Here is a 26,824-nt window from a genome sequence, read left to right as displayed (position 1 = left end):
ACAGGGCAGTGGGGCCTTACATATGGTTTCTGTATAAGGGCAATGACTGCGAAATTTGTTACCACCTCTGTTCAAGGAAATATGCCGTGAACATTTTGTAACTGAACAAATTACACTTAGAAAAACCTAGGTTTACATCAATGATTTCTATGCCATACGGGAATAGAACCTGGAAGGCTCCAAAATCTACCACTGCTTGGAAAGAGGCAACTAATATATGTAGAGAAGGAAACTAAAGAAAACCAACGAAAAATACCACACATCCCTCATCTGATTTCCTATCTTTATTGCACTGCAAATTGTTCAAACAGGAAAAGTACCAAATCATAATATTTCATTGTCATGGTACAGCCAGATTTCTGGGGTGGATAAGTCAAAACGCTGTGGGAGCAGAATTGACACCTCCCCACACTCTAGCTTCCTTAACTCAGTTATAAGACTACCTGCTTGAAGACCGAATACAACACTTTCCTGAAAATGCCATGTTTCAGATAAATTTTTAACGTCTCCATGGATCACATTTTGTTCTAAATGTACAGTATCATGCAACATGCTGCTGACAGCAGGGAAGATCCTGTCAATCACAATCGCATTTAGGACAACCAGAAAGCAAAATGTATAGCATTACTCATCCAGCACGGATGTGTTACAGATAAAGCATTTGTGCAGTTGTTAATCTAGACCGGGGATAAAAGGTGTTTCTAGTTTGTCAGTGCCTAACAGTAAAGCAAGAAGTTTCACTTTAGCTGATCAAACGTTACAGTTTGGGGGTGGCAGGGGGAATGAAATGCAATATGATTATTATTTTTAAAAGGGAAAGGGATCGGGGGAAATGAGGTAATAAATAGGCCAACAACGGTCACAATATTTTTTAAACAATATATACGTATATTTGAGGGATTGTTTAAAAGTAGTAAGAGATTTGTTGGAGGGCAGCAGGGATTTCCACACCCGAGCACCCATCCTCGCAAAGGCACAACCATCTGCCAACTTAAAGCTCGTTGTACATTTGAAAAGTAGCTAATTGATGACAACTGGTGTCAGCAACAGGTGCTGCTGAACCAGTGATAAGCTGATTTAGCCCTAAGTTCAGAACCAGTTCTGAACATGAGCTTTCCAGGTCTAAACACCATTTTCTGGTCTCAGTCATAGCTCTTATTTTTCCAGGTATGTCAGACACAACATAAATATCTGAGCGCCTCATAATCTTAAATATATTCATCTTCACCACACCTCTGCGAGGTAGCAAGAGCTATTATCCCAATTTTATAGATAGGGAACTGCTGCACAGGGAACCAGCTTGCCCAAGGTCACACAGAAAGTCTGTGGCAAAGCAGTGAATCAAATTCAGGCCTCCGAAGTCCCAGTATAGCACCCCAATCATTGGACTATCTCTTCACCTCTGCATAAAATCCTTGTGCACTATAGCAGACCTGTCTTCTATGCTCTTTCTTCTTCCATATGGACTCCAGAAATTTCAACTCACAAAAATGATCTTTAAACTACAACACCCTCCAGGCCCAAGAGACAAGTAGATCGCAGTGAGAAGCTAAGGAATCTAAAGCCCATTCTAATGTATAACAGCTGTCAGTGAGTTGATCAAATTCCAAACTGGAGGGGGAATTGTTTCATATTTCTTTTTACTAATCAAGTTAGTTAAAAAGGTTACACTTTTGTAGTGCAGCTAGTTAAACTCAGCCTAGACTCTAAAAGCACTTACAGTGATCTTTCTGCATCTATATAACCAGAGAGACAAGGGGGCTGAAGTAATTTCTTTTATTGGACCAACCTGTTTTGTGGTTTTTTTAATTTAAGAATACATATTTTTTTGTTTTTAGATAAAATATAAACACATAACACAACCAAAACGTACATAAATACATACACAAGATGGAAACACCATATACCTGGCAAAATTCAATGTTCAGTTTGTAAAACCTGGAAAAACAAACAACCAAAAAAATCTTCAGCTACAGAGGTCGTGCAGGGCATCAACTGTTAAAGTGACTAAATAGATAAATAAGTGAGAACATAACCTATGAGTATTAGGATACTAAACTGCAGAAGTATGCAATAGTTTCATGTGTGATCAGATACACTCATATTTTTTCTCCAAGCATTTCTATTAGACAGTCATTTTTTCCATTAAGGTAATAGTACAGAGCTCACTAAGCCAGTCTGTGTATGCAGAATTGCAGATTTCCATTTTCTCAAAATAACTCTTTGGCCACTAAAATAGTTACTGCAATCCATTTCTTCATGTTAACTGGTAATACCAATTCATCCAGTACCCCTAAAAGACACAAGCATGGAGAAGCAAAAATAGCAACACTTCAAGCTTTTGAGAGAGCACTAAATATGGTATTCCAGAACACACACATTTTTTGACAAGTATAGAGAATGTGTGAAAGGTTGGCATGGGGCTGTTTCCAACATTCACTGTGTGTTGCTAATCTAGCCTTAAACAAATGTCTTGGAGTCCAGTATTACCCGTTTAATATCTTGTTCTGGAAGAACTGCAAGGATAAAGAACTTGAAGAATCTTTCACATTAAGCCAGATATCCTCCAAGGTTTCTGTTGTGATAGCAAGGCAAAGTCCTTTCCCCCATTTTAATTTGGGACTGAGATTTAGAGGGTAATGCAAAGCATTAAGCCATCTATAATATTTCTTAACAAGTTCTTTTAGAGGTGAGACCGATTTGTCCCCTATCCTTGCATGAATCCTTGAGCACAGCTGCTGAAAGATGGAACTGACACACAGCAGTAGTTGATGTTTTTGCATATGTAATTGAAGTCCAGTCTATCATCTTGTATTATATATTTATTTTTTTGTTAATCCTTTTTCTATCCAAATTATCTTAAGTGTAGGGCTGGTTTTGATCCTGAGGCATGGGTTATCCCATAGTGATTCGAGAAGAGAATTAGAAGAGTTGATGCTGTAATCATCTTAAGATTGGATTTTTTCCTTAATGGTGTAGGTAGCATCTTAAGATATACAAAAGAACACAAGGAACCAAATGGTATATCTAAACTTTTTATCATCTCAAACCAGGCTGGCATACAGAGTTACAGGAGGGGAACCACATTACTAAAGGATGCATTTGGAATGCTAGATAATATAGACACAAATTGGGCAACCCCACACCTCTAGTTGCCCAGGATTTTTAAGGGCTTTCTGTGACAAGCAAGGTTGTTTTTTATCCCATATAAATTGCATGATAAGACTATTTATTTGAGCAAAGAGCAAAGGGAGAGACTTGAAAGATAAGAGGCACTTTTGCTGTTAAGATTAAGAGAGACAAGCTTTTGACAAAAACTTGTCGCTCTCACCAACAGAAGTTGGTCCAATAAAAGATATTACCATGCCCACCTTGTCTTTTTAATGTATAGTCCATATTTATCAAAACAATTTTGGGAAGATTAGGACAAATTTTAACACCCAAGTAAGTTATTTCCTTGCATATTTGAACAGGAAAGTTCTGAAACTAAGAAGGATTTGGTCTTTTGGACATATTCATTGCTTGTGATTTATTCCAGTTAATGCAAAACCAGAGATCTTTCCAAAAAGATCAGCTGAATTAAACAATGATGGGATTGATGAGAATGGATTCTTCAATTGTAGAAAAATGTCATCAGCATATAAGCTAATTTTGCATTCTTTCCTGTTTATAGTCACACCTTCAGTGGCTGAGTGCTGATGCATGTACATTGCCAGTGGTTCAACAGCAACATTAAAAAGGAGGGTGAGAAGGGACAGCCCCCTTGTGCTCTTTCTCGTTGAAATGTGGGAGAAATAATTCCATTACCTGACATTGAAGCGAAGGGAGAGCTGTATAATGCACTGACCCACTTCAGGATTATTGGTCCAAATCTGAATATTTTTAAGGACAGCCATTAGATAAGGCCATTCAAACCTAACAAAGGCTTTTTCTGGGTCTCGGGAACATCTGAGCTTTCTGGACCATGAGGCAATGTTGCCTCACACTGTGACCAAGTGAGAGATTTTTATCATATCAGCAGCAGCCAATCTTCCTTTAATGAAACCAACCTGATCTGTGTGTATAATTGAGGGAAAGAGGACATTCAGGTGTGTCACCAAAACGTTTGCAATTATTTTGAATCTATGTTCAATAGAAATATGGGGCAGAAGTCGCCACAGTTGCAACCATCTTTGTTCTTCTTTAATAATAAAGTAATTAAAGCAGTTCTCATCTCATGAGAAATAGTTCATTTTTGGAATGTTTCAGTGAACACCTTTGAAAGAACAGAAGATAGCCGATTACAAAAGTTTTGTAGAAATCTGCTGGAAAGTCATCCATCCTAGGAGCCTGGCTGGAATTCATATATTTTTTAACAGACTGTTTTATCTTGTGTTGTGCTAGCTTTGTCCATAAACAACATTTGTTCTGAAGTTAGGGTAATAAAAGGTAGGCCTTCAACAAAATGATCACATTTATTAGAGTCAAATTGGTTGTCTGATTTATATAAAGCTTGATAGAACTGCTTAAATTATTTACATTTATTGGTTCAATGTTTGCATTCCTGTCTTCATGTAATAAGAAGGAAATATTGTTGTTGGCTAGTTCCATGTTAAGTGTTCTGGCAAGTAGTTTACCTGCTTTATCTCCCATTCATAATATCTTTGACTGATCCTGTTGAGTATAAATTCGACTTGGCTGGATAAGCATTCATTATATTTATATTCTGTGTTGATTAGAGAATGTAGGAGGTTTTCATTATTTGGGTCAGTCTTATGCTTTCTCTGCAACTCATTTATTTCCTTATCCAGAGATTCTAGTAATTTGAGTCTCTTTCTTTCTTTCTTCTTTAGGGAGACATATTTTATATTCATCCTTTAAAGTAACTTTCATAGCTTCCCAAAAGATGGTATCTCAGGTAACTCAGTGCTTATTTTCTTGTATGAAGTTAGAGATGACTGAATCAACTGTGGAACAAAACGTTGCATTTTTTAATAGCAGCGTGTTCAGCTTCCACCTGGAAGACTTCAATGATATGTAACCTGCATCTATGTTAAGCATAATTGATGCATGATCTGAAATTAATATATCATCAATAGCTGCTTCTGGGCATGCTAAAATCAGTTCTGAAGACACAAGAAAAAAGTCAATTCTGGAGTAAGATGAATAGTCATGCTCTTTGGAGTGTCTCGATTTCCGTATCTTTTTAAATCAAGTTCATTCATGAATCATGAAGGTTGGCCTATTGTGTTTTGAGAACTGGGTATCATATAATTGGAATACTATGCTAGATAGACAGCTGGATAAATCCAACCACCTCCCAATATTAGAGGAATGTCTTTTTTTTATTAGAAAGAATGTCTGCAATGTATTGAAAAATTCAGAATTACCTCCACTTTGATTATACATGCGTCCTAGAATTAACTCTTGAGTTGAAACAGCCTTCAGGAAGACACATCTTCCTTCAGGATCAAACCAAGACTGTATGCACTGAAAATTTATACTTTAATGAATTAAGATGGATACGTCTCTGCTCTTAGAATTCAATGAGGAATGAAACTCAACACCCGCCCACGTCTTGATTCTACTGACATCTATTTGTGCTAAATGAGCTTCCTGCAATAAAGCAACTTGGTACTTTTTTTTTTTTTAATCTGAGGTGTCTCAGGATTTTAATTCTTTTGGAAGGTTAAGTTCCCTCACCTTCCAGGAGCACACACTAAGAACATTCATGGCACAGTTTTAAAAAGATACATTAAGATATACAACCTTAAGATAAATATCAATGTGGAAATATGTAAAACCACATCTCTAGGATATGGTCTGTATTTATAAATATGAGATACTGGTTAGTTTTGACTGATTTTATGCCTTTAATTGAGCCTCTAAGAGTGTCAGGTATACAAAAAGTTCTACAGTTAAATTTCATATGTCTTCCGAAGTATATTTGCAACAGAACATACCAAAAATTAACAAGCCAGTGTGGACATGTTCAGATCCTTGATGTCTTCAGTTCCATTTGCTTCTTCTCTCCCTATATTATTTAATAATAGTCTAAACATCTCGAAATACAAATATATTTTAACTCAAATATTACCCTGTAAATACCATTAGGTATCCTAGAAGATGTATAATGTATTCTAAGTACAGAAGATTTTATGTACACTTGCACATAAGTATATGCAAATACATACAGACTCATCATGTGTAAGTTTACAATTGATTTGTTAAATCAAATATAAATTAGTAAAAAATCTGAATATGAAAAATACAATATAAAATCATATTCATAGTATTTCAAATGCCCTGGACAAATTGAATAAAAACTAGTGCAATTTAAGGTTTAGGTTACAGTCTACAAATCAGGAATGTTGACTTCCATGCGACCTGTGGTCACCAAAACACAATCTATCAGAGATAGAGCTAGTGAAGAGACTCTGTCTATCCATGCAAGTTGTGATGGTTAGTGCAGCTAATACTTCAGTCAGTGGATGGTGCTATAAACCCCATCTTAGAATTAAACTGTTACTCTATGCATTGCAGTACTATACAGTTGTTGTATTGCTCAGTTCCAAAGGAGATCAACGGAAGAGTTCAATCTAGCTGGTTATCTGCTAGGAGCTGAAAGATTATATAAGTGAATAATACCGTTATCTACAAGGATGCATAGGAAAAACTGATTTTTAAACTTGTTGAGGTATGCTTTTCATGATGAAAAAAAGAGACTGCTATTTTTGGTCAAATCTAATCTGTCTTTGAAATGTCTGCCAAGCTTCCGAGGGGGTTTTGCAAAAATCTTGTGGCGCCTGCTAAATCCATAGTGAAAGTGGATGGGTACTTGATGCTGTATCTGAAGGATTTGCTTTATGCCACTGAATGCAGCCTTCCTTTTGTTAAGCTCAGCTGAGAAGTCAGAAAAAAGAAATGTTGTGGTCTTTGTAGATCAGGGTTTCAGCTTTTCTGGCAGCATTCATTAACATTACTTTATCATTAAACTTCAGCAGCTTGAAGAAAGGTCTGGGCTTGCCAGACTTCTGCCTTCTAGTACCAGGCATTCAATGAGCCTTTTCAATATCTAGTGGGGGCAGCTAGGGGTCCAATTTAAGTATGTCAGGGAGCAGCTTCTGAAAGAAAGCTGATAATATTCTTCCCCTCTAGACCCTCAACAATACCCAAGGGGCAAAAGTTGTTTCTTCGAGATCTGTTTTCTAGGTCATTTTGTTTTTCTTCCAGGTGGTGTAGTCTAAGAATTAAGGACACAGTTTCTTCTTTAATTTCCCTGATTTCAATGGCAGTCTTTGGTAGCTCATTTTCCAAGTGAGCTATTCAGGATTCTATGTCACAGACATCTTTAGAGATGCCATAAATATCTTCTGAGATTGAATCCAGTTGGTCTCTGAGGAATTCTTTCAGTGCTGTGATATCCTGGACTAGATTTTGCCATCGCCTTCAGTCTCCCCCTTCAGCTGCTTAGATGATTCAGGTTTTGGTTTTTTGTCTCACATTTTTTTCCACTGAAAGCTATAGTTTGAAGTTTATCTAGGGGAATAATTTAAACTTTTATGACAGAAATGTATTGCCAAGTTGCTAGGAAAGTAATTATTAGAGTTGAATTGATATGCAGGGAGTGAGGAGGTCTAGGACTAGGAAATAAGCTTCAGCTCTGTGTAGCTTAGAAGCTGGTCTCTTTCACCAACAGAAGTTGGTCCAATAAAGATTACCTCATCCACCTTGTGTCTCTAATATTCTGGGACGAATGCAACTATAACACTGCAAACATCTATATAACTAGAGCCCTACCAAATCCATGGCCATGAAAAACGCATCATGAACCATGAAATCTGGTCTTTTGTATGCTTTTACCCTATACCATACAGATTTCATGGAGGAGACCAGTGTTTCTCCTGACCCAAAAGGGAGTTGCAGGGGGGTCACAAAGGTTATTTTAGGGGGGGTGGCAGTATTGCCACCCTTATTTTTCTGCTGCCTTCAGACCTGGGCAGCTGGAGAGTGGTGGCTGTTAGCCGGGCGCCATAGCTCTGAAGCCAGCACCCACCAACAGCAGCACAGAAGTAAGAGTGGCAATACCATATCATACCACCCCTACTTCTGCACTGCTGCCTTCAGAGCTGGGTGGCTGGAGAGCGGCGGTTGCTGGTTGGGAGCCCAGCTCTGCAGGTAGCAGCGCAGAAGTAAGGGTGGCAATAGCATACCAGGCCATCCTTACTTCTGTGCTGTTGCTGGCAGCGGCTCTGCCTTCAGAGCTGGGCTCCCAACCAGCAACCGCTGCTCTCCAGGCAGTGCTGGCAGCAGCGCAGAAATAAGGGTAGCAGTACTGTATCCCTCCTACAATAGCCTTGCGACCCCCCTGTGACGCATGGCCAGAAAGGATTAAACATCCTGCAAAATAAAATTACTCAGATTCAACCCTTAAAGATATGTGGGGAGATAATGTTTGTGTTTTTGTGTATTTACATATGTATGGGTAATGCTCAACAATGTAATCAACTGTCCCTTTCTATGCTGTATTCTGATAATTCAGAGATCAAAAGAATATCCTAGTATTTAAATGGATTGTTAACATGGGATATCTCTTGTTAACATGGGATATCTCATGGGATATATTGTTAACATGGGATATTGTTAACATGGGATATTCATCTCTCTTTGAAATGTATAGCAAATCACCAGCGAATGGTGGAGGAACAGGCATTTGTCTTATGTTAATTGGTATAGCTAAGTACCGGTGATGGATCCACTTCAAAGATGCCCTGATTACCTATTGTTGCCCGAGGGACTACAACTTGTCAAGGAAGACCTGAAATTGTATAAAAGATCCTTGGGTCTTGAGCCTTTTTATCTCAGATCTGCTTGAGGTTTTATGCAGGGGAAGCCTAAGCCACAATGACTGAGATCCCAATACTGACTGGACCACCCTGAAATATAAACATTGGACTATAATCTGTGGACTATTTCTGAAAGAACTCGTTGCAACTACAAAGCTCACTATCTCTGCTGTGAATCTGAACCTCAAGAATTGAACTCACATCTATATGTATGCTGATCTTTTACCCATATTCTCTCTCTCTTTTGTTTTTTAATACATTGTAGTTTAGTTAATAAGAATTGGCTGTATACATGTATTTGGGTAAGATCTGGAAGATTCATTAACCTGCGAGGTAATGTGTCCGATCCTTTGGGATTGGTAGAATCTTTTATTTTATATGATGAAGTAAGATTTTCAGAAATCTTCATCATATTTGACTTGGGTACCTGGATGGAGGCCTGACGCTGGGTTACTTCAAGGGAACTGTGCTGTTGGCTTCCAGGCAACCAGTGAGGTAATAAAGAAGCTGTTTTATGCTGGCTTGGTATATCTAATCTATTTAAAATATTCACCAACTTTGGGGATTATCTGCCCCATTCTTTGCAGTTCACCCTAATTGAGTGACCTCAGCTGTCCCCCACTGGGACTCCGGTCACACAGCCCAACTCCTTTAAGGGTCAGGACCCCTACAATTACACCACCTTGAAATTTCAGATTTAAATAGCTGAAAACATGAAATTTATTATTTTTTAAATCTTGTGACTGTGAAATTGACCAAAATGGACTGTGAATTTGGTAGGGCCTTATCTATAACCAGGAATAAAGATATTCTAGTCTTTATTATGGCTTACAGTTCTGCTGATGCATGAAAAGAAACTGGCTCACTCTTTCATTAGATTCATGAACTTGTGCACTGACACACACAAATTAATGGCCAGGCCACTATTAGGGATGGCCCAAATATCCAAAGCCTAAATCCAAAGATGAGAACAGGCACATTAACAGCTCTATGCACCACCAGAATTTGCATTAGGCCTTTGAGGCACTAAAAATGGCCAACTGCTCAAATAAATTAGTGTCCATTGTTGTCTACTGGACTGAAAGCAGGATAAAAATGTCATTAATTTCTCAGCACTTTTTTCTGCACAAGTTGATGGATCATGGACATACTGTGCTGGTACCAGCTGTTTCAACATAGGATTGATGTCACCATGGAAACGGGACCCAATGATACGTTAGATACAAGCAACATTCTATGAATCAAGACTCAAGAACATCAGTCTTATTCACAGGAGATCTGGCACTCACCAATCAAAACTTACACAGGAGAACGCTGAATGACAAATTCCACTTTCCAAATACAAGTCTCGCAACATCCTGGTGAAGTAGGTGACTATATCACCTTTAGAAATGGGTAAATTGAGGTACAGACAATTAAGTAATTTGCCCAAACTGGAATCAGTGGAAGAACCAGAAGTAGAGCCTGGAGAGCTTAACTTCACTAACCTCCCATGTAACAGAAACCTAGAACACACCTAGGTCAGAGGAAGCCCATAAACACTGTCTCAATTTAATCTCTTGATGTTATAAAATCATCCTTTTTAAAAAATATAAAACTCAAAGACTAGCAGATCAAATTTTGGTAAACTGATTGAGAAGGCTGATCCACAGAATGGAGAAAACCAAGATTTTCACCAGCGGGAGAATGATTTTCTCTCTTTCCTCTCACATCCTTGTTTAATCTAAGTCCCAGTTTTTCAATTTACCTTGAATTATATTTCAAGTTTCAGGGTAGCAGAGAAGATATAATTGACTGATTCTAGATACTTAATTTATCCCCATTATTCATGTAGGGTCAGAAAGATTTACTACATATAAACAATGGATCAAGAGATAGCTTGTGGCATTCTGTTTTTGCATGATCAGTTTTAGTCTGTATCAAACTATGTTACAAAACAGAATAAAACCAAGGTCTGGAGCACTTGTATCTAGCCAACAGGGGAGAAAGCAATTACTTTTTACTAAAACATGCAAACGTGTCAGACACTGATACTACAGATAGGAGCAAAGGGGGAACACAAACACCAGGAGAATGGGCTGGAAGCGCAAAGAAAGGAGGAGGAATGGGGATATTAAAATAGATGCAAAATGTGACAACTTAATAATGTTTCATAAAACAAACCAACACAAAAATAACCAAAACAACTGGAAGTTTGCTTGAAGCAGAATCATAAATTTCAGAACATTCAACCAGAGGTAGATTATTGATTTAAACAACATTCAAACAGCATGCTACAACAACAATTTTCTCTCATAAAAACATTTTTCTATAGCATGAAAACTAATAATTTTGCTTTTTTTATTTGAGAGAGTACAGAAGAATTTTTTAAGACTATCATAATCAGTATGATCAATTTATTACCGATAATACCGAAATAATTATCAATTTATTTATTATTCTGTGTCTTAGCTGGCAGAATCTTATCGCCTCCTTGACTAAGTGCATGTGGAAGGCTGTTTATTCTTTGTTTTTCACAATTTGGGGGTCACAGTAAATCTTTATCTACTCTCAAATTCCCCACCAAAGACTACTTCCTTCCCTCATTTCCCCCCTTGGGCAGGAAAGGTGTAGTCTTTTATTTTATTTTTTGCATGTACAAGAAAGTCCCTCAGCAAGATTAATTTTTAAAGTATGTAAATCTGTAGGGAGCCCAGTACATAATTTGCAATATAAAAATAATAAATGATATCAGCTGATAATTTCTGCAAATGTTTACAAAGTAAACGGACACCCACTTCAAGTTTAATGTAATAAACTATGAACAAGTTCCTCTTTCATTTCCCTCTGATCCTTCTGAATTTTGGGGTGCAAGGCCTCAAAATCTGTAAGCAGCTTCTTTGGACTACTCTCTTTTTACTTTGGTCTTTTGCCTGCAAACGGTCTCAGAGTGCAGCAATTTAACCCTCACTCCTTCATTTTTGGCCTATCTGGCACCTTCTATAAAGGACCAGACTTTTGGGGGAAAGCAGGAAGCACAATGTTTTCCTTTTAGAAGATCTTTATGTTAATTAAAACATTTTTAGTTCTTCACAATGTTTTCCTGTTCTTCTACAGGTAAGCCCCGATTCTCCAGATCTTGAATTTATCCAAATTTGAACTAAAATCAAAAACTATATTTTACACTTGTTGCAAGTGTCTGCTGAGACCTTTGTAATATTGATTTTTATTTTTTACTTAAAACCCAAGAAAAACACACCTATGCAACAAGTTATTTACCAAATAAAAAACCATAGATGCTTCCTACCATGTATATAGCTATTAGACACCTCAACATCACCTTCTGATTCTTTTCCTACCGTCTTAAATCACACTTTATTCTTTAGGTCATATGCATGCAGACTACCAGACATGAAATTACTTACTATCTACTAAATTCTCTCCTGCTATTAAAACATGGCCCACACATCTGGGCTTCAGAGCACTCCATAATTTTTACTGCCAGACTCTGGAGATGATCCTGTGCATTATTATTCTAAAGCCTATCAGTAATGAGATCAGTAACTCTAAAACTAACATTACCCTTCACAGTGATGGCAACAAAATAACTTTTGGATTGGAAGAAGGAACTGTGGTATCGGGAGACCAAGTTCAGAATATGTTTATGAAAACATGTACATTGCCATTCATAAATAGGCAAGACAGAAGCAATACAAAAATATTCGACTCCATGTCTGACTCTAAATGTAAACATTTCTGGAAAAAATGTAAGATTGTAAAATAGGGAAACAGTAGCAGACGATTCACACTCAATGCATAGACTCATAAGCAATAGTATTAAAAAATCCTCCCACTAAATCCATGAAACAGTGAGTTTAACTTTTAGGATTTTGTCCTTCAGAATAAATGTAATTCCTTATGGAATTTGTGCTAAGATACCACAATACCATATTATGTGAGTCCTAAAGATGCTGTAGAACTGTTTATCTTAAAAACAGAAGAGACTACCAGCGTCTCATTTTAGTTTCGTGCTCATATACTTCATTGATGGGTGTCTTATAAAAAAAAAAACCCAACAGGTAGAATTGTTTTCTTGCTTCCAGATGGTCTGCAGGCAAGTGCTACTGTTTGCGTATTGCGAGAAGCTGCCATTGTTTTTAGTGTTTTCAAATTCATAAATATAGCAAAAATTGTTTTTAGACAATATTTCCCATTTTACTGTATTTAGAGACAGACTAATCAAAACCAAGACATTTCACTGAAGAAAGGGAAAGACTGCATCTCTACGTGAAAACTAGCAAGAATCCAATATAAGTGCACATCTTATCATAATTTCTACGCTTTAAAATGGTTAACGTGAGGGTGGTACATGAAAGTAAGAAGGACCAGAACTGAAAGTCTTATCTAAAATAAAGGAACTCCTCCAATTAACTTTCTATCATCATTGCGATCAGCAAGTGGACTAGGTAGCTAGAAGTAATATCAGGCACAGAGCTAGCCAGTTGTTCCCTAGTAACCTAGACATGTCCTCTTGGTGGAAGGCCAGGGTCTGGCATGCCGCCGTCCCATAAACCCCATACAATGGGGGGAAGAGACGGCCACACGTCCAGCACTTGGGGCAGAAAAAAATGGCTCAAAGGATGGAACCCAATCTGGGTGCCCTTCCCCTGTGGAATACAGGGGGCTCAGTTGGGCGTTCGAGAACCTGGGCTCGGCTCCCACCCAGTGCCAGGCTGAGGCTCCCCCTGGAGGAAGAGCTGTTGAGTTCGGAACCCGGTTGTGGTCCCCACACCCAGGGACGTTAAGCGGGCCTACAGGAGAAACTGGTTTGTCTCTCCCACCCTCATGCAGGAGGCCCGAGGAAGAGAACCTGGCCTGTACCTCCATCCCAGGAGAACGCGGGGGGGGGGGGCGAATGGAGGGGGAACGGGCCTGTAGCCGGCCCCCCCCTCAAAGGGGCCTGGAACCTGAGCTGCGCCAGAGAACACAGAGCCGGGGGGTGGGGGACAGAACCTAGGCCCCCCTCCCGCCCCTCCAAAGCGCAGGGACCTGGGGGGACCCCAGCCTCCCCCACCCCTCAGCAGGTTCCCGGGCACGTGTCTCCCCTGGCCGTGCCCCACCTGTAACCGTAGGCGGTGAAGCGCTGGCTCGCCCGCAGCAGGGCCCGGTACAGCCGCAGCACCTGGGTCCGGTTGGACGCCGCCATGTTGTTAGCGCAGGCGGGTCCTCGCTCGAAGGCCCCTTCTCCCTCCCGCCCGCGCAGGAGCCTGAGCTCAGTGCGGCCGCCTCAGCCCCGGGCTGGGGCGCGGGGACCCCGGGGCGGGGCGGGAACCGGGGCCGCCCCCTGCTCGGCTCCAGCTCTGCCGGTCGGCACCCTGCGCCTCGGTCTCGGCCGGCGGCCTCCGCTCGCGGCGTGTCAGGCGGGGCTCGGGCAGCTACAGCGGCGAGCCCGCGGGGCGAGAGAGCTGAGGGGGACGGTGAGTGGCGGCTGGGAGGGTCCCACGGCGGGGCCCCACTTGGGGACACGGTCCCCGGCGGGGCGCGGGGGGGGGGCCCAGACGCTGCAGGGCCAGAGGCGCTTCCTCGGGTCGCTGCCGCCGCGTGGTTCCCCTGTGTGCAGCGCTGCCTCTAGCGGGCAGCCTCCCGGCCACGGGGATGGACGTTCACAGCCTCCCCCGAGGGGCTGTTCTGGGCCTGAGACATCCCCCAACCTTCCCCCCACCCCCTCGTTATGAATTATCACTGTGTTCCTGTTTGATGTATTTAAGGACACAGAGAGTATCGGGCCCAGGTTGCACAGTGAAGTCCTCAGAACAAAGACCCTTAACTCTGCTCCCTGCCTCCCAGAAGGTGAAAGCGGGTAGAAGCTGTGTCGTTTTTATGGATACAGACTAACGCGGCTACCCCTCCGATACTTGTGTTAAGTGAAAAGTGTTCTGATGAATAGTGAATGTATTCTCCCCGTGTGGACCTGCTCAGGAAAAACTGGTCACCTCTTTGTTATTTTTTTCAGGCAACACAATGTTTTTATCCATTTTATAACCCATAACTTCTATCAAAATTGTGTTTCAAGGTGCTGCCTAACATTTTCATTGCTAAAAGTTCAGTTTAGCCAACAAGATTTTTGCTAAAAATATGTATTTAGAAAGTCTCAAAGTTTCATGGAAAACTGGTCCCTGCAAAATGGAACCTTTCAAAGTATCCCACAAAATCTTTTCAATTTTTCAATCAGCTCTACAATCTTCATTGTAGAGGTTCACTTCCTGTTTCTCGTAAGAAAATGTTACACGGTGTTTGCTAGGTCATTAGAAACCAGAGCACTCTGTCCCATGCACATTATTAATCCTGCAAACAAAATATTGAAAAGAGAAACTTTCCCCTGCACATCTTTGAAGCTCCTAAAACACCCTATTTTTGTGCTTTTCTTGCTTATTTACTAATGCACATCAGATTTATTCTCCTGTAACTTCCATGAAACTACTCTTGATTTGTACTGGCGGGAGACCACAGTCAAGCTCACAGGCCTTGTCAATAGTGAGGAAATTTTCCTGAAAAATTAAACCAGCTTTAAATTTGGTTCAGCAAGGGTCTGATTGCAAACCTGATTGCAGGACTGGGGAAATCTTGAAAACATTTATACATATGTGTAAATGTTTGCAGGACTGAATCCTTACTCATAATTATTTGAAAGTTTCCTCACTTAGATCACAATTGTGCATTGAGAACCATGCAGGTTGACCCCTGTGCCCGCCGGGCACTCCACTGACCCTAGGTCCTGAAACTAGGAGTGCTGGGGTGCTACCGCACCCCCTGGCTTGAAGTGGTTTCCATCATATACAGGGTTTACAGTTTGGATCCATGGCTCTCAGCACCTCCACTGTAGAAATTGTTCCAACACCTTTGCCACTGACCTCAACAAGAGTGTCTCTTTGGTTCTCCATGCAGAATCAGTGTCTTTAAATGGCTTGTGATAGACTTCTCTGTCACATATTTGAAGGGTACTTCTTAACCAAAACACGGTATCCTGCATTTGGAAAGTTGAACCTAATTAGACTTTTAGAATTGTTAAAGTTAAACACATGTCCTAAGGCAGTGGCTCAGCCTTTTCAGATTACTGTACCTCTTTCAGAAATCAGATTTGCCTTGTGTACCCCCCAAGTTTCACCCCACTTAAAAACTACTTGATTACAAAATCAAACATAAAAATACAAAAGTGTCACAAAAAGAAAAAGAGTACTTGTGGCACCTTAGAGACTAACCAATTTATTTGAGCATACGCTTTCGTGAGCTACAGCTCACTTCATTGGATGAAGTGCTCAAATAAATTGGTTAGTCTCTAAGGTGCCACAGGTACTCCTTTTCTTTTTGCGAATACAGACTAACACAGCTGTTACTCTGAAAAGTGTCACAGTACCCTATTACTGAAAAATTGCTTACTTTTTCATTTTTACCATATAATTATAAAATAAATCAATTGAAATATAAATATTGTACTCACATTTCAGTGCATAGTATATAGAGCAGTATAAACAAGTCATTGTCTGTGTGAAATTTTAGTCTGTACTGACTTCACTAGTGCTTTTTATGTATCCTGTTGTAAAACTAGGCAAATATCTAGATGAATTGATGTATCCCCTGGAAGACCTCTGCGTACCCCCAGGGGTCTGTATGCCTCTGGTGGAGAACCACTGTCCTAAGGCTCCAATGTTGCAAACACTTGCACACCAGAGTAACTTTATGCAAATAAGTAACCCTGTTGAATTTAATAGGACTGCTGTCATGCATAAAATTTCTTTTGTTCTTAAATGGTTGCAGACTCGAATCCTTGAAAGACAAACCCATAAGAAGGACAGCGGAAAGGGTGTAACATTCAAACCACATGGACAGAGTATTGGCAGCCAGAAGTCAGGTTAGTTCTTTGTATTACAAACTGTTAAGGGGCTCTTTGGGTTGAAGTTGGGGAGAGGAAGGGATTATTGAAGTGAAAGTTGAGAAGGCAATGCCAGAGGGAGAGGTTGGGCAGTAGAAAGGTTGCATGGTAGGAGAGGGGCAGGATGATCCAGGAGTCAATAACTAATATCAGTCCAATACTACTTTTACTTCTTTGAACTGCTTCCAAAGTTCAGATAATTTCAATCATAAAGGCCTATGGCTGATTCAGACAACGTTGCCAAACCTACAGTCACAGGAAGGCTCCACATTGTGGAAACACCGTGGATTATGGGCATATTTAGTCATATCTCGCCTAATCAATGCTCTATTATTGCAGGGCCCTTTGGGCATTGCTAGCACCTTGGTCTCTCCTGTTCTCCGTTTATCGCACACAGTTTAGTTTCATGAGGACTGAAATGCTTTTGTCTAACTAAAGTTACACATCCTGGGATGGATAAACCAGGGAATTCTTGAATAGGAGTAGAGAGGTTATTTTACTGCTATATTTGGCATGGTGTGACCCCTGCTGGAATACTGTGTCCAGTTCTGGTCCCCACAATTCAAGGGTATTGATAAATTGGAGAGGATTCAGAGAAAAATCACAAGAATATTAAAGGGTTAGAAAACATGCCTTTATGCCAAAGAGCTCAATCTATTTAGCTTAACTAAGAAAATGTTAGGGAATAACTTAATTACAATCTATAAGTATCTACATAGGGAACAAATAATTAATAATGGGCTCTTCAGTCTAGCAGAGAAAGATATAACATGATCCAATGGCTGGAAGTTGAAACTATACAACTTCAGACTGAAAATAAGGTGTAAATTTTTGGCAGTGAGAATAATTAACCATTGGGAAATTTACCATGGGTCCTGGTGGATTCTCTGTCACAAACAGTTTTTAAATCACGATGGGATGCTTTTCTAAAAGGTATGTTCTAGGAATTATTTTGGGAAAGTTCTATGACCTGTGTGGTACAGGAGGTCAGACTACATGATCACAATGGTCCCTTCAGGCCTTGAAATCTATGCATTCTTTGGGCTTAATATGGGGATAGTTGGGTGAAATGTAATGGCCTGTGATGTGCAGAAGGTCAGATTAGATGATTGGATGATTCCTTCTGGCTTTAGCCTCCATAAATCTATTAAATTATGATAATGTGATGACTCCTGCTTGTGGTCTGGTGTCACGTGGTGTTGAGTATGATTTGCTTTGTGCTGTTTGAGAGCGTTGAGGCAGGGTGATAGCACAAGGACTCTTGGGAAAAATGTCCCTGGGAAGTGTAGCAAAGGTTTTCCTCTGTCTCTTTCTGTTTAACAGGAAACTTCCATCCACCATTTTCCTTATTCTTTCTGCAAGGACATACACCCTCTCCTGAGACTGAGTTTACATGGGAGTTTAATAGGTGGAGAGAGGTCATCTGCATTTAGTCTTGAAGTTGTGGGCCCAAGATTTTGCAAGAGGTCCCAGCTTTGTTGGAATTGGCTCTGACAAAGGGTACATGTTACCTGTTGTCTGCGCACACACGGCTCCTCTAAAGTGTATTGCTCATGGAATAAACAGTTAACTGTGAATTATGAGGTTATAATTCAGTTACTAGGTTCTCCTTGTTTATTTAATAAGTCCTAGATTTACCCTCCTCTGCTCTGTGGGTTATTGCTCCTTCACCACAGCCGCACCATCAGCCTCCACTTTTCTCTCGTCTGCACTGTAAGCATCCAGATTTTTCCGGACCTTCAAATAGAATGGCTCCAACTTCCAGCTCTGCTGGTAGTTTTGTCATGACTAGCGCATGTCGTTTATATCACACCAGTATCTATGATTGATTTTTTTTAATATAATATCACCAATATGTATTATTTGGTATAGCAGTGTTTCTAACATTACGGTCTATCTATTACATGCTATTTAAATAGTGAATTAGTTTGTCTTCAGAAAAGGTGTGTTTGTGGTGCACCATTTTCACTGATTAAACTGATATTTAACCTGCACCTGTGCTTGAGTTTTCTTAATTCCATCAGCTACATTTCTGACCCAGTTTATAGTGTGTTTATAAAATAATGCTTTGTGTGTAAATAATACAGATAAATAATGCAATATTGACTGTAGAATAACCTCTCTCTGTCTATATTTATACACTGCACACACACAAGTTGTTTTCTTTTGGCTATCCTTTGGGTCTTGTGAAAAGCATACAAGCAATTTAAAATACATTTCACTTTTGTTTAATTACATATAGCACCTTCTCAAACATTCTTCTATGTTAAAAACAAAATTAAAATTGTTCTAAGAAACTTTAAATTGTTCTACAGAAATGCAATTAACTGAACTTTCATGGCCAGCACCATACTCCTTGGGGTTTCCTTGGTAGCTATAGGTCACAGAATGAAGCATTGTAGGCTGGCTATGTGAATTAAGGGAATACGAACAGAAGAAATGAAGGGTTTTTATTGTTTTTGTGCTGTATACTTCTCTTGGTCTGGGCAACAGGTATGCTAAACACATATTAAAATGGAATTTTCCATTTTTATTTGCAGATTCTTTATAACATTCTTCCTAAAATTCTGAGACAACCACACTTTTTGTTTCTTCATTCATATATTTAAGAGATCTTAAAAAAACCTGCAATCTTCATTTAGCCAGTAAAATCTAGTTTGGAAGGCTTGGAAAAGGTTAGATAAGTAAAAGTAGATTTACAGACTAGTGCAGTGATGACTCGTTCTCAATTTAGTTTCCTTTCAGTCATTGGAACTAGAGCATTGGTCACTAAGCTGTGGGGTGTGCCCCCCTAGGGGGGTACAGAGGAATGTTGTGGGGGACGCATGGCGGGACCCAAGTCAGCCCCCACGGGATGGAAGGAGGGAATATCACCTAGCCCGGCTCCAGCCCTAGCTCAGCCCCAGCTGCAGCTCCACTCCACCCTCTGCTCCCTTTCCTCCAGTTCCTCTCTCATTCCTTCTCCACCCCCAGGCCAGCTCCGCCTCTAGCCCCAGTTCTTCCTCCATCCTCAGTTCTCCCTCCACCTCTGCTTTCAGCCCAAGCTCCTCTGCTGAGCCAACTGTGCAGTAAAGGCGGGGAGGGTGTGGACAGATTCCATTATGGGTAAGAGGGGGTGTGACAGGAAAAGTTTGGGCACCATTGAACTAGAGGTTCTATTGCTCTCTTATTGATCTCCAAAATATGAAAGAATTATGAGGAAGAAGGCAAAATATATTAAAGCAAACCTTGTTTACAGGAATGCTGTCAGTTTGAAATCTAATCTAGTCATTAAATAAAGTATTTAAAAAAAATTCAGGTACTACCCATGCTCCTGAGTCCAACTGATAATTTTTGTGGTTTTACAACCACATGCCCTATTTTTAAAACGTTTTTCATTCTCCTGTGTCAGTATGAAAGCCACATGTATATGTAAAACAAACAAAAGACAAATCAGAAGAAAGTGATACAGAAAGTGCAGTCAACTGCAAAAGTGAACTAAAAAAGGCGATTTCCTCCCTTTTATTTTGGTTATAGTAATTGTAGATTGCTTGAATCAAGCAGTAGGAACAAGATTCAGACAAGTTTTCTTTTTTAAGTTGATGGTATTGTTGGATAGAGTGATTAATTTTATAGATTTGTTTTGCTTTTGCTTTTCTTGGAAGCCATGTATTGCACAAAAATAAGTGCTGCTTGTCTTCAGCATGTGGGCCCTGATAATTATCTTACTCAGATCACAGATTTAAATGGGACCGGGACTGGTCCACTTGTGTGTTTGTGTAAACTGTGCTTTTGCTTACTTACATGTTGCTGTGCAAATATGAGGGAGAATTTAGTGGTGTGCGTAAAATCTTAGCATAAACAAACCTAGGCAACATTTTCTGAATGTTGTTGGTTGATACCTTGGTCGGGTTTTATTGTTATATATTATTTAGACAGCAGTCTTTGCTGCTTGTGTTCAGGTTTGGAAGAAGGAAACCTGGCTGGCCCACTTTTTGCCTTATATCTTAAGATAAATGAGCAATTTGAGAATGATGTAATAACATAAGCATCTGGTGTACTTGATAATATTCTAAATCTGTAGTAGGAGAAAAATGAATTTGAACAAAATACCTGCAGAGACTGCAGAACTGTGTGAAATGGAGCAGCTGTTACATTCTCCGGGGCATATTTGTAGCTTTGTCATATGCTGCCTAAATTATTCTTTTTGGTATATCATTTCAGCTTTATGACATGGCACTCAGTGCTTTGAGAGAGCATGTGCTTTCCTGTTCTGTTGTTGTTCATGTTGGTTGTTTTTCTTTTGGGGTTGGAGTGATAATTGATTGTCATGATATTATCATCTTTTTTAATTACCATTTTTCAACTTCTAAAAACTGGATAACCTCTTTTCCTTCCTGCTGCTGCTCTGATTCTCCTTCGTCTTAATCACTTTTGCTCCTTGATAGCAATGATAGACAGTGCCACACAGAGTTAGGTTCTGCCCTTGTTTGGATTCTATACCACCCATTGAAAATTAGGAATGCAAATCAAGGCAGAATTTGGCTCTCAGCCAATATTATCATAGTTGATTATAATTAAAAAAGTGTTTTTCTGTTGCCCACACTGGGTAGGATTATTTCCTCATAACAAATGGGTATTCTGAATAATTCTGTTTCTAAAATTAGTAATTTCTTTATATTCGTGTAATTGCCTACAGAAACAGAACTGAACAGTGGGGTGGTGGCTTTCAGAAGCACTTAAGTGACTTAGGAGCACAAGCACTTTTGAATGTCAGAAGTAGTTTTGATCCTAAATTACATAGGCACTTCTGAAAATCCCACCCTAAACTTTTGACATTAGAAGAAATAACAAGAGAAAATTCTTCCATCTCTCTGGTCCCATAGGGAGAAATTCTATTTCTGTATGAATCCTATTGCAGGATTCTGATCATGCATCAATACACTTCTTGCTTGCCTCGTTTGGGTTTAACAAGAAAATATATTGATTAAATTTCAAGCTTTTGGGAATACAAAAAGGATTGAAAAAGAGAAAGAAAACAACAACTTTGTAGGACTGTGCCATCAACAGAGATCAGAGATACCCTGGATCATTTAGGGGAAGATCTGTTAAATAGCTAGATAGTTTAGCAAGCTGTTAAATTCAAAAGTTATTATAGTATGTGTTATTTTGGTATGTAATGTTGAACTTTGAATGATGTTCAAAGCAGACAAATCAAAAATACACACAAAATTAGTCAGAGGCTAGCTCTAAAGAATAAGTGACCCATCAAGACATTTAAATGATCAACTGTTAAGAGTTGCTCTTTTTATTGTTCTGTAATGTGCTGGGTCAGACTTGTGGTCCATCTTGTTCTATTTACTGGCTTCAACAGTGGCCAGCTTCAGAAGAAGATGCGAGAAATCCCAAAGTAGTCAAATGTGGGAGAATCTCCTCCCATGAAACCAGCTATTTCAAAATCTCCTCCCTAAAACCTAATCTTCAAACGTGGGATTACAGCCAAAAGCATGAGGCTTTATATCCCTTTCAAAATGCTGGCAGTTGCCTCTCGGAAGCTGTGAGCAGGGGCTTGAACTCCTAGCTTCCATGGCCTGGCCCTGCCCCATACCCCTACCATGAAACCACCTTCACTGTCTCTTTTAAATGAATATGTGGTGAAGATTGGGCCCTTAAAACCTTGCACCAAAATAGGGTTTCCCATGGCACAGGCATTTCTGCAGGAAGTTAACTGGATCTTGATGTCTGTCAAGTGCTTTGCAATCCTTGAATGAAAAGTGCTATAGATGGTTTTGTGGTAAAAGGATTAGACTGGAATTCAGGACATCAGAAGATATATATTATCATATTTGTAATCCTTAAGAATGCTCACTTCGTAGTAGTTATACCAAACCTGAAAGATACCACTAACCTTAATACTGATATTGTTTCAGATATTTTTTGTGGACAGAAACCCTGCAGGAAGTGAGGGTATTTTCATTGGATGGTCATTTGGCATAATGAAAACTTGTTGACAAACTTAATCATAGAAATCAGAAATGGACTAGGCTTCTTAGGTGTTCTAGTCTGTCACTGCATCATTTCAGAACTGTTTTCTATATTATACTTTTTAGTGTTTTGTCCAGTCATAAATAACCTTCCCTTCCCTTGAGAAGAATATTCCCCAGTATAATAGATCTCACCGTAAGGGATCTAGTATGCTTCCAAGATCTATCCTGACATCAGTGTTTGGCATTATACTCGGTTTGTTTCCCCTTGCTTCTTAGAATTTTTCTTACCTACAACTTACAATTTTATGCAAGTGATTTGCACACTTATTTTCCTTTTCTCTCATTTGGAGATGCTGCCTTGTGATGCGTTTGTGTTTTTTAGAACATACAAAATCAGATGCAGAGTGAAAATAACCAATTCAAGATTTTTTTGTAAAATTTAATCCATGTTTACAATAAAAAATTTGTATTTAATTTTGATCTTTTTTTTTTTATTTGTTGGGTCTGGAAGGGTATTTATAGTGCTTCCATCACTAAAGTTTCTAAGCGCCATACTTTATAGCTTATTGCTTTTTCTTTTACTTTCATTGTAAAGCATATCTTTCTAGAAATGTTGGCATTCGTTCACTTTTATTTTAATTCATTAATGGCTGTCAGAGAGCACTGAGTCATTAAAAACATAAAAGAAGACTGAGTCCCTTCCTTGTGGAGTCATGATACACTGGACAGATACAACATACAGATCTCAAAATAGGAGGTGATCAGGAAATGCTCAAATATCTAATCTATACGAAAGTTATTTTAAATATGAAAAGCTACCTGTTTCTTACATTGACACATTAGCTTTGGTATCACGGAGGAAGTGGATTATGAACAGGGAGAAGGATGCTGCTTGGTGAAGAAAGATTGGGTGGGAATTTCTATATGTTTTTGCTGTTCATATTTGCAGTATAGTTTATTCTCTTCCTTCACCATCCAGTTCTTTTTTCAGGAAGGTCGGTGAAATCTAAACTCTCTTTCACTGTGGTATAGACATTTTATTCATGCATTTTTTTTTCAGTCAATTACTTTAATATCCAAGCTATAAATAATGGAAAAATCCATTGGTTGAACTGAGACTTGCACTAAGGTTAGGGAAACGTACTTATTCTGATCTCTTTTTCTAGACTCCCTGTGTAGTATTTTTTATTGATTTTAAATGAATACTGTTTAAAGTCTTACAAGGTCTGACTTCTCCTTATTAAAGTGATTTACTTTTTTTTCCTTATTATCTCCTCTGTTCATTTGACCCTGGTCGTCGTATTGTTCTCACTTCTCATTTCAAAATCCCTGGTGATTGAACCTGCAGGCTGTGTGTGGAAGTTGATTCTTAAACATGTCACAGACTGCAGTTCCCCAAATGGTTATAAAGAAAAAGCAAGAGGCAAATCTTACTCTTTAGCTCAGATTGTCCTAATACATAAAGAAATGCAATGTTTATTGATTGTACTTGTATCATAGGGAGCCCAAGGCATAATGACACTAAGTGCACTTCATTAATAATAAAGCGTGGATTCTTTGATGTTTTTTCTTGCTTTTCTTGGCCTACTGTATCTTTTGTCAGCCAGCAAGGGACATTTATCTTGGCTGGAAATGTGTTCTTTTTGTTTTTTTCAAGAAAATGTCTCCAAGTACAGTAGCTTTTTTGTAAAGATAAATATGTTGAGTTCCTCTCATATTTTTCACTAATACTGGCATTGGAAGTAAATATTATTTTCTGGCATCTGGGGCCACAGAAGAGTTCTCTGAGATGATTAAAGTGTGCTGTTTCCTGGAAGCCTTTCAAGCAAAAGTTCTTCTAGGATGTTTCATTCTCTGTGCTGTTCCTGGAGGAAGCACATCAGTGTTATCAAGCCCTATAGGGTTTGATGTGGGACTAACATTAAGGACAAATAAGGCAAGCATCTATTTTGGGAGCCTTGGAACTCATGTATTATCTTCTTCAATAACAGGTACAAAGGTAGAGGAAACTATTATTATTATTTGTACTGCAATTAATTCAGACTTTTCTACGCTCTTTAACAGCAGGACTAGAAGGACAAACGACTTATGGCCCGATTTCTTATAATCTTTCTCTGCTTTGGTTGGGACCTCACACATCACTGGGTTGGCCCTGCTTTGAGAAAACTAAGGAGATATAAGGCCCCTTTAACATGTTCAGTTTGATAGTGTTCAGATATGTTTAAAAACAATATTGTCATGACTATGCTATCACAGTTTGAGTTTGCATGAATGAATGAGACCACACTATGCTCTAGCCTTGACCTGTTATAGAACCAAAGTACAGTTGCTTCATGTAATTAGAACAAGATTTGGTCCCATTGATACAGGTAAGACCAATCCATATTATATCTTGGCCTGTGGTTAATAGTGTAGATGGAACTTTACTTTGAATAATTTTATAAAATGCCTGATGGACCTCTGATGGGTTGGGTCACAGAGACCCCTTTGGGACTGCCACCTGATGTGCTGAGACTACCTCTGAGCCTGTTTTCCTTGCCAGCTTGGGACTTCAGTACCCTGTCTTGTTGAGCCAGACACGCTAGACTGCTGCAAACACTTCCCCCAAAAGCTGCAGATTTAACTGAAAACAGCTTAAGAAGTGCTCCTGTCTCTAGCACCCAGATACCCAGTTCCCAATAGGATCCAAACCCCAAATAAATCCATTTTACTCTGTATAAAGCTTATATAGGATAAACTCATAAACTGTCTGCCCTCTATAACAGCAATAGAGAGAAATGCACAGCTGTTTGTTCCCCAAGGAATTAATTACTCTGGGTTAATTTATAAGCAAACATGATTTTCTTAAATACAAAAAGTAGGATTTAAGTGGTTCCAAGTAATAACAGACAGAACAAAGTGAGTTACCAAGCAAGATAACATGCAAGTTTAAACCTAATACTTTAAGAAACTGATTACAGATGAAATCTCACCCCAGAGATGTTCCAATAAGCTTCTTTCACAGACTAGACTCCTTTCTAGTCTGGGCCCAATCCTTTCCCCTGGTACAATCCTTGTTCCAACTAAGGGAGCTCCAGGGGATTTCTCATGACTGCAGCCCCCTTTGTTCTGTTCCACCCCCTTTTATAGCTTTGGCACAAGGAGGGAATCTTTTGTGTCTCTGGGTTCCCACACTTTTAAATGGAAAAGCACCAGGTTAAAGATGGATTCCAGTACCAGGTGACATGGTCACATGTCCTGTGAGACCCCCCAAGCCTTCATTCTTCCTGGCCTGACTCACAGGAAGGCTTGCAAGTAAACAGAGCCGTCTACAGTCAATTGTCCTGGTTAATGGGAGCCATCAAGATTCCAAACCACCATTAATGGCCCACACTTTGCATAATTACAATAGGACCTCAGAGTTATATTTCATATTTCTAGTTTCAGATACAAGATTGATTCATTCATATAAATAAGATGACCACACAGTAGATTATAAGATTTGTAATGACACCTTACAAGAGACCTTTTGCATGAAGCATATTACAGTTACATTATATTCACAGTCATCAGCATATTTTCATAAAATCATATGGAATGCAATGTCACAGGACCTTTTCTCAACAGCGTAATTCTAGCACCATGTTATGACTTCCACTTGGGAACTCTCTGGTTTGAAGAAAATCATATATCTTATTATAGTTTTTATCCTCCCTAGATAGGCCAGAAGTGTAATTCTGCAGTTTCTTTAATGCAAACATGACAAATATTTCAATAATCCAAACAGAATATTTATAACACTGCTACTCTATCTTTGGTAACCATTTTTTCCCCATCAGAGTTTAAAACTGGGGAATATTATATGGGAAATTGTTGTATTTTGGCTCATGGGAAATTGCTTACACAATGCATAAAGATATATTTTCTGAAGTATTTTTAACAAGTGAATATTATGGCCCCGATCCTGCAGTTTACAACATACAGGAAGACTCCCTAACTGGTTCAGAGTGTCAATGGGGCTCTGTGGAGGTAAAAGCACTGGCCAACCTGTTGTAAATTGCAGGTTCTAATGAAATATGAACTGAATAGTTAAGAAATATGATAAAATAAGTTTACTAAAAAGACTGAAATAAAAGAAAACAAAC

The 26,824-nt window shown here is 39.2% G+C and overlaps 2 protein-coding genes across 11 annotated transcripts in view; one reads left to right on the top strand and one right to left on the bottom strand.

Annotated features, from left to right (window-relative positions):
• Nucleotides 1-14,448, bottom strand: part of LYRM4 (LYR motif containing 4) — a 146,299-nt gene extending 131,851 nt beyond the window's left edge. For 2 of the 5 annotated variants that reach the window (XR_012157342.2, XM_073332142.2), the window contains exon 1: nucleotides 13,925-14,445. Coding sequence is in view for 3 of the 5 variants with exons in the window: in XM_073332142.2 (XP_073188243.1) it covers nucleotides 13,925-14,010 (86 nt within the window). In the remaining 2 variants the exon portion in view is untranslated. Of the gene's footprint in view, nucleotides 1-13,924 lie in introns of all 5 variants that reach the window. The other 3 variants (XR_012157341.2, XM_073332141.2, XM_073332140.2) reach the window with 3 other exon arrangements.
• FARS2 (phenylalanyl-tRNA synthetase 2, mitochondrial) overlaps nucleotides 13,411-26,824 on the top strand; it is a 371,125-nt gene continuing 357,711 nt past the window's right edge. For 2 of the 6 annotated variants that reach the window (XR_012157340.2, XR_012157339.2), the window contains exons 1-2: nucleotides 13,684-14,281; nucleotides 16,620-16,713. Coding sequence is in view for 4 of the 6 variants with exons in the window: in XM_073332127.2 (XP_073188228.1) it covers nucleotides 16,684-16,713 (30 nt within the window). In the remaining 2 variants the exon portion in view is untranslated. Of the gene's footprint in view, nucleotides 13,631-13,683; nucleotides 14,655-16,619; nucleotides 16,714-26,824 lie in introns of those variants that run through there. The other 4 variants (XM_073332132.2, XM_073332126.2, XM_073332127.2 and 1 more) reach the window with 3 other exon arrangements.

The sequence above is a fragment of the Lepidochelys kempii genome, chromosome 2 (genome assembly GCF_965140285.1).
Source record: "Lepidochelys kempii isolate rLepKem1 chromosome 2, rLepKem1.hap1, whole genome shotgun sequence".
NCBI classification, from domain to species: Eukaryota; Metazoa; Chordata; order Testudines; family Cheloniidae; genus Lepidochelys; species Lepidochelys kempii.
Note: the sequence above shows the minus strand (reverse complement) of the source record. Positions and strands in the feature narration are given on the sequence as shown.